The 14,530-nt window shown below is 37.7% G+C and overlaps 1 protein-coding gene across 6 annotated transcripts in view; it reads right to left on the reverse strand.

The window, feature by feature from the left end:
• Positions 1 to 14,530, reverse strand: part of LOC135105047 (uncharacterized) — a 54,292-nt gene that overhangs the window by 7,684 nt on the left and 32,078 nt on the right. For all 6 annotated transcript variants that reach the window (XM_064012960.1, XM_064013003.1, XM_064012970.1 and 3 more), the window contains 4 exons: positions 13,829 to 14,021; positions 6,114 to 6,272; positions 5,681 to 5,898; positions 4,326 to 4,415 (listed from right to left, as the gene is read on the reverse strand). In XM_064012960.1, the coding sequence (XP_063869030.1) occupies positions 4,326 to 4,415; positions 5,681 to 5,898; positions 6,114 to 6,272; positions 13,829 to 14,021 (660 nt within the window). The remainder of the gene's footprint in view (positions 1 to 4,325; positions 4,416 to 5,680; positions 5,899 to 6,113; positions 6,273 to 13,828; positions 14,022 to 14,530) is intronic.

Here is a 14,530-nt window from a genome sequence, read left to right on the forward strand (position 1 = left end):
TATATAAACAAAGTGATGATCACTTCTACATGATAAAGACAACTCTTTTTTTGTAAGGTAACAATATATAACACGTCGTACTTACTGGTAATTCACATAAAATAATACCAGTCAAGAAGAAATTGTAACGATGCTTACATTACATGTACCAAAACAAATTTGCAGTCAGTTACAACCCAAACCTGGCAACACATGCAAGATTCACTGCCTTTCTAAGGTAAGACACATCTTCATACAACTGAAACTGTGCCTATCTTTTAATATTCTTACCTTGCATACATGTTCAACAAAACTTGGGAAACTATTGTTTATTTAGAAAATAGCTTACTACCTAAGAGAGTGTCACAAGGTAGGGTGGCTCATGGTGATGACCTGCACAATATTCATGCAATACAGTTTATACAATAGTTTTTAAAATTTACGGATTTCATCACCCCAACATAATGGAGTCACAAAAACGACATACATACACAATTGTGTATAAGTTACAAATCATAAAATTTGCCAAGGAAAAGTATTGGGATCTAATAAGGATCTGAATACATATGAGAGGGCTTCAAATGTCAGCTTAAACCCTTCACTTCATATTCAGAGCTTAAACCTGCTTATTCATTTTTTTTTCAATGCCTGCCCAAACTGAGGTGCATCTTATAAGCCCATATGTCTTATACTCTGTCAAATACGGTAATTACCCCTTAATTTCACTTTACAATTTATATACAGATCACACCAGAAACCAATAAAGCATTGGTATTATGCATGATAGTGTAAATTTCCACATCCTGGGGCCAAGCATTACCTGAATCTATATTCAGGTAATATGACCACCTGAGATAAAATTCCTCCACCTATCCTGAGACCTTTGAGTTGCTATTTGGTGTCTGTACTCTCTTGAACCTGAGGCAACCCTCCAGGTCTGCTGACCTCAACAGGGTTGTTTGGGGTATGCTCAGCAGAACTAATTTATTAATAGTTCTAAGAGTCCTTTGTCCCTTGAGCATAATTTCTGCTGTTCTAACAATGCCATTTTCATCAGGATACAATTTTAATATCTTAGCTAGTGGCCATATGGAACAATTCTGCTCTGTTTTTAGTAAGACAATATCACATTCCTTAAGGGAAGCTACATTCTCAACTGGTTGAGCATCATACACTTTCTCACAAAGACTGACAAGATATTCTTCAGACCAGTGTCCCTCCCACCTGACAATTTGTTTTGTTGATGATAACTTTCTCTCAGATACTGGGACCTATCATCTATGGTGGGGTCTAGGATATGATCCTCCACCTTGATTAGATGAGAATGGTTCCAATCGTCTTCCATATAGGAGATGAGATGGTGTTAATGTCTCCAGATGTACTGAGTAGTACATCTGGAGACATTAACACATCTAAGTAGTTTAGTGGTCGGATATAGATTCTGGTCTCAATATCCACTACTACCATTCTTAATTTAGATTGATGTAGTCTTCCTTAGACAATTTTTGACTAGCCCTACCATTCTTTCTGTGAATCCATTCTACTAAGGTGCCCTTGGTTTGATGAATTTCTGACAACATTGCCTATTGCTTAATGTTTGTTGCACCTTTGGATCATTTATAATTTCTTGAATAAAGGGAGCTGTTTCTATAGTCATCAGCATAGGAGTGGATAGAACAAGAAGTTTGCTTAATAAGATCATTAATGAATAATAATAGGAAGGGCATGGGTGACAGGACAGAACACCACTGTTAACAGTTTTAGGAGAAAAATGATTACCTATCACATCAGCAATAGAACAGACGGAAAGGAAACTTGAGATGAAGTTACAGAGAGAAAGATAGAAGCTGTAGGAGGGTAGTTTAGAAAACAAAGCTTTGTGCCAGACTCTATCAAAACCTTTTGATATGTCTAAGGCAGCAACAAAGGTTTTACCAAAATCACTAAAAGAGGATGACCAAAGCTCAATAAGGAAAGTCAGATCATCAGTAGAGTGGCCTTGACAGAACCCATAATGGCAATCAGATAGAAGGTTGTGAAGTGATAGGTGTTTAAGAATCTTCCTGTTGAGCCTATTGAAGATAGATTAAAAAACTTTAGATAGGCAGAAAATTAAAAGCAATAGGACAGTAGTTTGAGGGATCAGAACAATCACCCTTTTTAGGAACAGACTAAATGTAGGCAAGCTTACAGCAAGAAGTAAAGGTAGATGTTGACAGAGTTGAAAGAATTTGATTAGGGAAGATACAAGCATGGAGGCACAGTTTCGGAGAACAAGTGGAGGGACCCCATCAGTCCATAAGCCTTCCAAGGATTTAGGCCAGTGACAGCATGGAAAATATCACTGCACAGAATTTTAAATGGTAGCATGAAGTAGTCAGAGAGTGAAGGAAAGGGAGGAACAAGCCCTAAATCATCCAAGGTAGAGTTTTTAACAAAGGTTTGAGTGAAGTTCAGCTTTATAGATAGATGAGATAGAAGTGGTGCTATCTGGTTGAAACAAAGGAGGGAAAGAAGTAGAAGCAAAGTTATTGGAGATATTTTTGGCTAGGTGTCAGAAGTCACGACGGGAGTTAGTTCTTGAAAGATTTTGACACTATTAATGAAGGAGTTTTTGGTTAGGTGGAAAACAGACTTGGCACGGTTCTGGGTAGAAATATAAAGTGCATGAGATTCTGATGATGGAAGGCTCAAGTATCTTTTGTGGGCTACCTCTTTATCATGTATAGCACAAGAATAGGCTGTGTTAAAACAAGGTTCGGAAGGTTTAGGTCAAGAAAAAGAGTGAGGAATGTACGCCTCCACGACAGGTACCATCACCTCTGTTATGCCTTCAGCACACAAAGATAGGTCTCTGACATGGAAACAGAAGTCATTCCAAGAAAAATCAGCAGAATACCTCTTCAGGTCCCCCCAAATAGCAGAGGCAAAATGCCAGAGGCACCTCTGCTTAGGGGGTTCCTGAGGAGGAATTGGAGCATTAGGACAAGATACAGATATGAGATTGTGATCAGAGTATCACAATAGAGAAGATAGGATAACAGCATTAGCAGAAAGATTAGAGGTTAGAAAAGGTCAAGAATGTTGGGCATATCTCTTAGGTCAGGAATACAAGTAGGGTGTTCCACCAATTGCTTTAGAATATGGAGGATAGCAAAGTTAAAGGCTAATTCACCAGGATGGTCAGTGAAAGGAGAGGAAAGTCGAAGCTGGTGGTGAACACTAAAATCTCCAAGAATGGAGATTTCCACAAAAGGGAAGAGAGTCGGAATGTGCTCCACTTTGGAAGTTAAGTAATCAAAGAATTTAAAAGAGTCAGAAGAGTTAAGGGAGAAGTACACAGCACAGATAAATTTAGTTTGAGAATGACTCTGTAGTCGCAGCCAGATGGTAGAAAACTCGGAAGGTTGAAGAGCAAGGGCACGAGAGCAGGTTAAGTTGTTGTGCACACAGATGCAACATCCAGCTTTGGATTGAAAATGAGGATAGCGAAAGTAGGAGGGAACAAAAAAGGGGCTACTGTCAGTTGCCTCAGACACATGTGTTTCAGTGAGGAAAAGAAAATGAGGTTTAGCAGAGGAGAGGTGGCATTCTACAGATTGAAAATTAGACCTAAGACTGCAAATGTTGGAGAAGTTAATGAAGAAAAAGTTAAGGGGGGGGTGTCAACACACTTAGGGTTGATACCAGAAGAGCAGTCTGATCTGGGTACATTTGTGGCCCCCAACCTATTATATTACAAACTAATACTTATTTTGTACTATATTAACTTTAATTATCCTTTAATTTCACTTTACAATTTATAAACAAATCACACCATAAACCAATAAGGCACTAGTATTATGTGATAGTGGAAATTTCAACTATGCCCTTCAAATTACATTTTATTAATACAATACTGACTTCAACTATCTAAAGAAAGAAATATCAAAATATTCCTTGATCAAGCAACTCAAGCTGATTGGAACTTTTCATATTTCACCAAAGGAAGGGTTTTGATACACCGAATGAATAGAATATTGTGTTGCCAAATATTTGACACAATGCAAAACCTTAATAATAAACTAGTATATGTACAGCACTACTGAAATAACTTCCTAAGAGCTCAAATCAATTCACTGCAAACAGCTTTCCCACAACACACACATGTATGAATTGAATGAATGGAAAATTAGGAGGCTATAGGTCGAGCTAAAATTTGAGGTCAATACACTCACATGGATCTGCCTCATATCAAGCAACATTTATCATTACATCACAGAGGAATCTTTTTTCTCTAGAAAGCCTGGCAGAAGTTTTTAATTGTTTCATCTTACTGAATTAATGTTAATTAGTATATGACTCACGTGTGGTGTCACATGGGCAAACTGAGGAGCCAAGGGGCGAAGTATTTCCTGTTTCACCCATTCTTCATACCCAAAGTCAATGAAGAACACCTGGTGAAGAAATCATTAATACCAGGCCAGCAATCCCCACACAGGGTGGCCCAGACAAAGCACCAGTCACTCGTACAGGCATCATTCACACCTTAGACCCATCGGCCTTGGATGGAAAGGGATAGCCTTGTGAATCACCTTAATACAATGCTTGACATTGAAGTAGTCTACTCTGAGAGAGAGAGAGAGAGAGAGAGAGAGAGAGAGAGAGAGAGAGAGAGAGAGAGAGAGAGAGAGAGAGAGAGAGAGAGAGAGAGAGAGAGAGAGAGAGAGAGAGAGAGAGAGAGAGAGAGAGAGAGAGAGAGAGAGAGAGAGAGAGAGAGAGAGAGAGATATGGAGCTTGGAGAAGATAGGGATATGGGCATGAGAAATGTAAAAACAAGGAAGGAGGAGGGATGGAGAGGTGGACATGGAATAGATTGAGAAAGGAGGTGTGGCTTAATTTACACATCACGACTTCTAGCCAATGATATTTATCTACTAAACTCCCTTGAGTTGACATGTCGCTTTAGCTAAAAAAAATAAGGGTAGGAAGACTGCTTCATCAAGTAGGGAGAGCTATGTGTACTTTTCTGGTGATGATAAATATAATAACATTCTTCATTTATGATTCTTCTCTTCAGTTATTTTCTCCATATTATGCCACACACTGAGAAACCAGTTATCCAGTACCTACCCATTGCAGATGGTGAAGCAAGGCTAAAAATGGAAAATTTGCAAAAACTGTCCCTCAGTTTCTACTACTAATGGTACTATCCCTATACTGATTTTCATCTTCTACAATTTGATTGAGTATTATGGATAATGAATTAGCTATTCTTTCAGAAAGTACTGAATATGGCAGTTAAAACAATATGACATAAAGGATATATTAATTCTCCAGATGAAGTATAAACATTTATAGACATCTAGGAGAGATGAGTCAAGAATACATGTCTTCTCATATTATGGGATTTTGTGAAGACAACAAAAATCATTCGTAAGTTATTACTAACATAATGTGTGGATACTCAGGTTTACAGTATGTTAGTGATGTGAAATGGAAAAAAGAGAGTGTACACAAAAATGAGGAAAAGAAAAGGTTGCAGTTCTGCTTCCAGCATAATAAGAATGATCACAATCGTGATTATAATAATCATTCAAATTTTTGTTCAACCAAATCTCTAGAATAATTTCATTTATAATTTGAATTATAAGAAATATCTGTTTCACCTAAGATTCAATTACAACATGATTTCAGTGTTCTGTAAACACTAAAGACCCACCTTGGCCTGACATGCATCTTCCTTGCAGTCATTCACTTCCAAGACAAGTACTCGAGAGCAGTCTAGCCCGTCTGATCCAGATTCTAACAGTACCATAAGTTCTCCTGGTGCAGGCAGGCTAAGGCTTTTCAGCCAAGGATGGCCTCTCTGACTATAGTACTTCTGCATGGCTGACACTAACACTTCCAACTCAGTTTCATTGTCTGAACCTTCATGACCTGTGATGATGGCATACATTTAAGTATTTTCTTCTTAAATTCAGACTTCACAGGTATGTAGACATGCTGAGGTGACTAATTCAGTCATCTACAGTCATCCTACAACACCTATCTCCCTTGACTTCAAGATTCTCTCTCTCTCACTAATTTTTTTTTTTTTTTTGCCCTGTGTTTATGAGAAACACATCATATTGTAATCATATAAGTAAACTTACCCAAAGCTGTCAGGTTCTTTGTCCCAAAAGGAAGATGAATGTAGAAACAAGAAGGAGAGGCAATTGATGTCACTCTAGCAGCCAAGAGGGAGCCTTGTGTGGGCAAAGCACTTGGAAGAAAACTCTCAGCCAATGCCATCTCCTTCTCAACAGTAATATCTGGATTTGTAAAATGTTACAGCTATTATATCATTAAGTACATGAAAAATGAAAATGTTTAAAATAAAACACTAGAGTAATATATATATATATATATATATATATATATATATATATATATATATATATATATATATATATATATATATATATATATATATATATATATATATATATATATATATATATATATATATATATATACACACCCATCCATCTCTCTCCTGAACAATATCGACTACCTTTAAATAAGACCTAAATCCAAACTGACAATTCACTAAAACTTTACCTCTTTCCAAGTGTTCCACCCATCTTCCCTTTATTGTTCTTTCACATAACACTAGTCAACAACATTACAACACTCATCAAGGACACTGGTCTATAATTTAGTGGATTTTCCTTATTTCCGCTTTTGTATATTGGTGTAACATTTGCTCTCTTCCAATCTTTTGATACTCTCCCCTGTGATGATGATGTTACCAACAGACTATGAATTTTATCTGCCAGTTGTTCTCTACATTCCTTCAATATCCAGTTTGACACTCCATCTGGACAAGTTGCTTTATTTACTTCAAGTTCTTCCATCATCTTAAATATTTCTTCATAACTGACTGGGTCTGTACTTAGTATATTCCTCACCAACTTATCGCTTCCAGCATCAAACTCCCCTTCCATAGTAAAATACGGATCTGAAACTACTGTCCATAACCTCCGCCATGTCCTATGCATCATCATAGATTTTTCCTTCAACTTTCAGTCTTGATACACCTTCCTTCTTCTTCATCTTCCCATTAATATGTCTAAAGAATACTTTGGGTTCATTTATACACTTATCTATTTATCTCTTTCATAGTTTCTTCTCTCCATTCTTATTATTTCAATGTACTTGTTTATAATATCAATATATTCCTCCCATCTGCTCTCAGTTTTCTGAGCATTTGATTTATGATTTCTAGCCTCTTTGTATTTTGTACTGAACCTTTCTTTACCTTTTCTACATCTCACTCCTCCTTTAGGTACAGATTTCTCCACAGCAGAATTATATATCCTTATAAATTCATCCCATTTTTCCCAAACATCTTCTGCATCTTCAAAGTCTTTCCAGTCTACAGCAACAAAGTACTTTCTTAATTCTTCAAAGTCAGCTTTACTATATTTAAATCTTTTTACCTTATAATTTTCATCAATGATTACATTTTCATTTTTCAAATTAAACTGCATCAACACATGTTCACTTTTACCTAGAGAGCTATCATAATGTATAGTTTCAATAATTTCCCTGTCTTTGGTAAACACTAAATCAAGTCTTGATGATTTATCTCTTCCACTAAATCTGTTATTACAATCAACCCACTGAGTCAAGTTTTCCACTGCCCAGTTCAATAGTCTATTACTCCAAAAGCTCTCACTTCCAGTAGTTCATTCACTTCAGGTTCTTTTCCTTTTCCTCTCTTTGAATTCTGCTTACTATTTTCTTTTCCTTTAAACCAAATACAATTACTCATTTATATTTTTTTACAGTGTCTCACTAATTTTTTCTCCTCTTTGATAACATTTACCACTTTCTGTCTCAGGTTTTGCTTCCCATTTTCTTGTTCTATTATTTTCTTTAGTGATTCTTCTTCAAATTTACATTCATTTAACCAATTATTTTGCCTCACTTCCACATCTTTTACACATGCCTTCATTTCCTCATTTCCTTTTTGAACAGTTTCTACTTTTTCCTTTATTTGTTTCTTTAAAAAGTCATTTTCCACCTTTAACTTTTCATTTTTATCTTCTATCTCAATCAACTTAGCAATAATAATCACCAACTCCTTACCTGTCTCCTTCTGGTGTGCCTCCAATGTCTTTATTCTCTCCAATAATTTGTCCATCATTTCTTCCATATGCAAAATTTTTTTACACTGCAGTCTATAATTTAGTTCTCTTTCTTCTCCAGTAAAACCTTCAAATGAACCCCTTTCTTTTGGGGTGCCACCTTCTGCCATGTTTATCCAAAATGTAAACAAACCAAACCAAACTTTCCTAGAGACAGAATAATTATACTCATGGTACTGTTTCTTCCCCTCCCTATTTACCACCTAGATATTCCTGTGTCTTCATAACATATCTTGTTCCACCATAAGCGATTTGTGTTATTCCTTCCTTCTATGTGCAGAGCACTAGAAAACACGTCCTGTCAGCTCCATCTCCACCGTGTGTGAGTGTGTGTGTGTGTGTATTTACTTAGTTGTATTTACCTAGTTGTGTTTTATGGGAAAAGAGCTATGCTCATGCTGTCCCATCTCCATATGTTTTAATATCCAACTTAGCCTTGAATCCATGTATACTTTCTGCATTTACTACCTCCTCATCCAGACTGTTCCATACATCAATACTTCTATATGGGAAACTATACTTTTTTGATGTCTCTTCTACAAGCACTCTTCTTCAGCCTCTTTCCTTGTCCTCTAGTGTCCTGTGTATTCCAGACCATTAAGTCGCTCCGGTCCACCTCCTCTACTCCCTCATATGCTTTATATATAACAATCAAGTCTCCCCTTTCTCTCCTCTTTTCCAACATTGGTAGATGTATCCTTGCCAGTCATATGACAAGTCCCTGATACTTGGTACCATCTTCGTAGTTGCTCTCTTAACTCTCTCCAACTTCCTTATATCCTTCCTTATATCCTTTTTCTTGTATGGCAACCACACTACTGCTGCATATTCAAGCCTAGGTCTTATCAGCACCACGATCATCTTCCTGACCATCTCTTCATCTATATATGCAAAGGCCTGCCTTATTCTTCTCAACAAGTTATAGGTTTCTCCTGTAATTTTGCTAATGTGTCTCTCCGGGGTCAGGCTCCCAGTCACTGCAACACTGAGATCCTTTTCCTCTTCTGCTCCACTCAACCTTACACCATTCAACACATAATTTCCTTTTACTCTTCTTGTACTTTTTCCAAATTCTATTACTTTACACTTCTTTAAATTAAATTCCATTTCCCATCTATAACTCCACTCTGATATCTTGTTCAGGTCTTCTTGTAACGTTCCACAGTCCTCTGCACTCTCAACTTTCTTCAGCAACTTTGCATCATCCACAAAAAGGCTCATGTAGCTGTTCACACTCTCTGTCATATAATTTATATAAACTGCAAACATGATTGGTGCAAGTACTGAGCCTTGGGGAACTCAACTTATGATTTCCCTCCATGATGATTTTTTATCTTTTGCCGCTGTTCTCACTTCTCTGTTTTTGTGTGTGTGTGTGTGTGTGTGTGTGTGTGTGTGTGTGTGTGTGTGTGTGTGTGTGTGTGTGTGTGTGTGTGTGTGTGTGTGTGTGTGTGTGTGTGTGTGTGTGTGTGTGTGTGTGTGTGTGTGTGTGTGTATTTTTTTTTTTTATGAAGGAGGAACACTGGACAGGGTTAAAAAAAAAAAAAAAACATTGAGATGCCAGTCCCTAAATAAAGTCTGAATCAGTAATCAGAAATTGAAGGATAAGTGTCTTGAAATCTCCCTCTTGAAGGAATTCAAGTCATAAGAAAGTAAAAATACAGAAGTAGGCATGGAATTCCAGAGTTTACCAAAGAAAGGAATAAATGACTGAAAATACTGGTTAACTCCTGCATTAGAAAGATGGACAGAATAGGGGTGAGAGAAAGAAAGTCTTGAGCATTGTGGCCATGGGAGGAGTGGAGGCATGCAGTTAGCAAGATCAGAAGAGCAGTTGGCACGAAATTAGTGGTAGAAGATAGCAAGATATGCAACACTGTGGTGATGAGAAAGAGGCTGAAGACAGTAAGAGGGGAGGAGTTGATGAGACAAAAAGCTTTTGATTCCACCGACTAAAAGAGCAGTATGAATGGAACCCCCCCCACAGACATGTGAAGCATACTCCATACACAGATGGATAAGGCCCTTGTACAGAGCTAGCAGCTGGGGGAGTGAGAAAAACTGATGGAAACATCTCAGAATGCCTAACTTCATAGAAGCTGTTTTAGCTAGAGATGAGATGTGAAATTTCTAGTTTAGATTATAAGAAAATGACAGACCAAGGATGTTCACTGTAGAAGAGGGGGACAATTGAGTGTCACTGAAGAAAGGGTAGATAGTTGTCTGGAAAGTTGTGTCAAGTTGATAGATGGAGGAATTGAGTTTTTAAGGCATTGAACAATACCAAGTTTGCTCCCCCCAATCAGAAATTTTTTGAGAGATCAGAAGTCAGGCATTCTGTAGCTTCCCTGCATGTACTGTTTACTTCCTGAAGGGTTGGACGTCCATGAAAAGACGTGGAAAATTGCAGGGTGGTATCATCAGCAAATATGAATATATATATATATATATATATATATATATATATATATATATATATATATATATATATATATATATATATATATATATATATATATATATATATATATATATATATATATATATATATATATATATATATATATATATATATATATATATATATATGAAAAAACTTGTAGTACAATTACAATACACTAGGAACATGCCTAATGTGATTTACCTTATGAAAATTTTCCTAATGTGACCACATAAAAATTCCAAGTCATGCATAATATGTTTTTTGTGATATGCAACGTGGTAGTCATTCAAGGGGCCTGTCACAACCAAGGCCATGACATCACACCATGCCAGCCCTTGTTCCCTCTCACTCCCACCCTGCCACCCACCCCATTCACACCATCCATGCTGCCAGCCTAACCTTGCATTATTTTCTTTGTCCTGCACGCTGTGTTAAGAGGACAATGCCACATATGAACCTTTCAGTCAATGACCCTTATCACAAGAGGTGAGCTTTGAGCCTGGACCAAAAGGGGAAAGTGTTGAATCTCCTAGAACAAAGAAAGATGATTGTGAATTTTGCTTCCCAGTTTAAGGTGAATGAGTCGATGATCAGGATGATCAGAAGCAATAAACAGAAGGTGCAGGACAGCCTGACAGCAGTGGAGCAAGTGCCGAAATGGTGAAACAAGCAAGCAACATCATGTTAATGAGAGTGGACAAGTTGCTTGCTCTGTACATGCGTTGGCAGGGGAAGGCAGGCATTGCAGTCTCTAGGTATGTACATATGTAGTAACAATAATATGTACATACGTACATATTATGTATGTATTTATGTGTATATAAGCTATTTCATATGTTTATAAACAGTGTTGAGGAAGTGCTTTGTCTTTTTTTTATGTACATATGGTAATTGAGTGTGTAATTTTATTTCAGGGCCATGTGCTCCTTCAAGGCCAAGGCCAGGAGGATGGAGTTTACAGCTCCCCCATTCAAGGCCTCAAGAGGATGGATCCAAGCCTTCTTCAAAAGGCATGAATTTTGCCGCAGGAAGATCCAGGGTGACCAGTTGAGCTCTGATACTGATGCAGCCCAACAGTATCCTGCCTATTTGAAGGAGATGATGGAAAATGGGGCTATACTAAGGACCAGGTGTTCAATGCAGACAAGACAGCATTGTACTGGAAGCACATGCTGAAAAGTACGTACATCTCAAAGGAGACCAAGCACACACATGGTATGAAGCCATTTAAAATCCAGTTAACTTTAGTGCTTGACTGCAACACATTTGGTTCCTGCAAGTTAAAGCCCCTTGTGCTGCACACTGCAAAAAATCCCCATGCCTACAAGAACATTTCTCTTGATAAGGGAGGGTGTGTTCTGGCAGGCAAACAAGGCATGGATGACTGCTACAGTGATGAAGATCAGTCTGACAATATGTTTATACCAGAAATCCATGACTTCTGCAGGAATAAAAACATGGATTTTAACTGCCTCCTGCTGTTAGATAACACCTCAGAATGCACAAGCTTATTGGTGGACCACCATACCAATATCAAGTGGAGTTTCTGCCACCCCACACCACCAGCTTCATCCATTTCACAGACCTGGAACTGATAGCAGCTGTTAAGGCCAGCTACTACAGGAGGACATTCCTGCCACTGGACAAGGCAACGGACATCCCTACAGAGCATTTCATTAATATGGCTGATGATGACGAAGCTCTGTTTGTGGCAAGTGAGAAACTATGAAAATACAGAAGTTTACACTATCATATAAGTAGAAATTTACTCATGTCAACAACTCTATCATTATTGCAGTGTAACCTAATTTTGTAATAATATTATTGCAGTCTAACCTAATTTTGTAATAATGCATGTTAATGTTATATAATGATACTATGCACATACAACTAAGTATTTATTCTAACTTATTTGTACTATTTTCATGTTTTGTTTGCATCTTTGTAAATTTTTTTCTTTGAATTTTAGGTTCTTCTGATGCACCATCTGAAGGAACCAAGAAGACTCTTGAATACTGGAAGGCTTTCTCCATCAAGGATACCATAGACACCCTGCTGGTCTCCTGGGATGATGCATTGATGGCTTGTTCCACCATGCCTGGCATCCCCTCTTGGGGGGTGAGGAAGACAGGCAGGCTGCCGCACCTTCTGCCTCAAACAAGGTGTAGAGACAGGTGGCAGAGGCTGTTAGTTTCATCCAGAGAATTCCTGGCTTTGACTGTGTCATTGCTCAGGAAATCATGGACTTAGTAAAAGCTCAACAGCAAGAGGTGTCCAGAGACGAAATGGTGGAGGAAGCAGAGGAGCAGGAAGAAGAGGAGGAACATGTAAAGAGCACAGGAAGCTGCCAATATGGCTGACCACCACAAACATGAGGGAGTTGATGGAGCTGTGTGAGCTCCTGAAAGATAAAGTTATGGAGCTCAGCCCTGAAATTGCCAGTGCGCACGCAGCTCGTAAACACATCAATGCAGTGTTGGAGCCTTATGGTGAATTCTATAGGAATCAATTGAATAAGAGGCAGCAGGCACTCATCACTGCTTACTTTAAGGCACTTATTGCAGACAGTACCCCATCCCTCAATGAAGAGGAAGAACTTGAACAAATCTTGGCTGCTCAAGAAGATGAAGATGAGGTCTCCAACTTTGATTTTGGAGGGATTGGAAGTGAGGGTGAAGACTGAAGACTCAGAATAAAGTGTTTTGTTTTCTTTGTTTCTTTTTTCATTTTCTTGTAAAAGTGCTGTGTGTTATGGCTAATGTCTTTATTTCAATACAAAGTTTTGAGCCAGCTCATGAGTGTTCCTATGAATAGTGATATGGTGTAGAAGGTGAGTCCTAAACATTATTTATAATGCCATGTAACAACCATTTAACAGCTTATTTAACTGTAATTTATAGCATGCACAAAGTTACATTCATAAAGACAGTCATTACTTTCATTGTGAGTACCTGGGAATAGGTTTAGGTGGGAAAATAGTTGAAGTATGGGAAACTCTGGAACCAGTTAGAACTTTCTCCATTGGATCCCTATATTAGGTTTACCTAACACTAACTTACCTAACACGGCATGTTTGCACTATAAACCATGTTAGTCATGGTCCTAGTGTACTCATGAATTCAAATTAATGTTAAACTGAAAATTATTACAAATGGCTCCTAGAAATAAATAAAAAGTCCTTCAGGGAAATATAAACTGACTTGATACAATACTGAGAACAGCTTCCACTTACCATCTCTGACTGGCGTATGTTCCCAGGGACAGGTCTCTCCTCTTGGGCACTGACGGCCAGCACGGTGGTACTTGCACTGGCGCTTCCCGTCTGTGTTCCTCCGCCCCAACAACATGGTCTCCACACACTCATCATTGAGATAAATTGTGTTGCTACTGCTCTTGAAAGCCTCAGACATGGGGTTCCAATCATTCTGAACAAGTTAGAAAGAATGGAAGATTTCAAAATCTTTACATAAGAATACATGTGAGTGTGCATGTATATTTAGTTGCAATTTACTTGAAAAAAAGCAACAATTATACTGCCCTATCTCCAGATTTACTATCATCCAGCTTAGTTTATGGAAAATGAAGGATAGTAAAGCAAAGGGCAAAGATGGGTTGACAGCTGAGATGTTCAAGGCATTAGGTGATTTTGTGGTGGAAAAGAAATGATAACTTTACCAAATAAAATACATAATAATGGCAATATTCTTAGTCAGATGAGAAAGTCAATGTTTATAGCAATACCCAAAAAACCAGGGACTATAGACTGTGAGAAACACAGGACTATAAGTCTCATGAGTCAACTGCCAAAAAAATATATTAAAAATAGTGCTAAATAGAATCAAGGCTAAAATAAGGACAGAAATTTCAGAAGAACAGTATGGCTTCCTGGAAGATAAAGGAATAAGAAGTACAATTTTTATTCTGAGAATGCTGT

Source organism: Scylla paramamosain, chromosome 1, assembly GCF_035594125.1.
Source record: "Scylla paramamosain isolate STU-SP2022 chromosome 1, ASM3559412v1, whole genome shotgun sequence".
NCBI classification, from domain to species: Eukaryota; Metazoa; Arthropoda; class Malacostraca; order Decapoda; family Portunidae; genus Scylla; species Scylla paramamosain.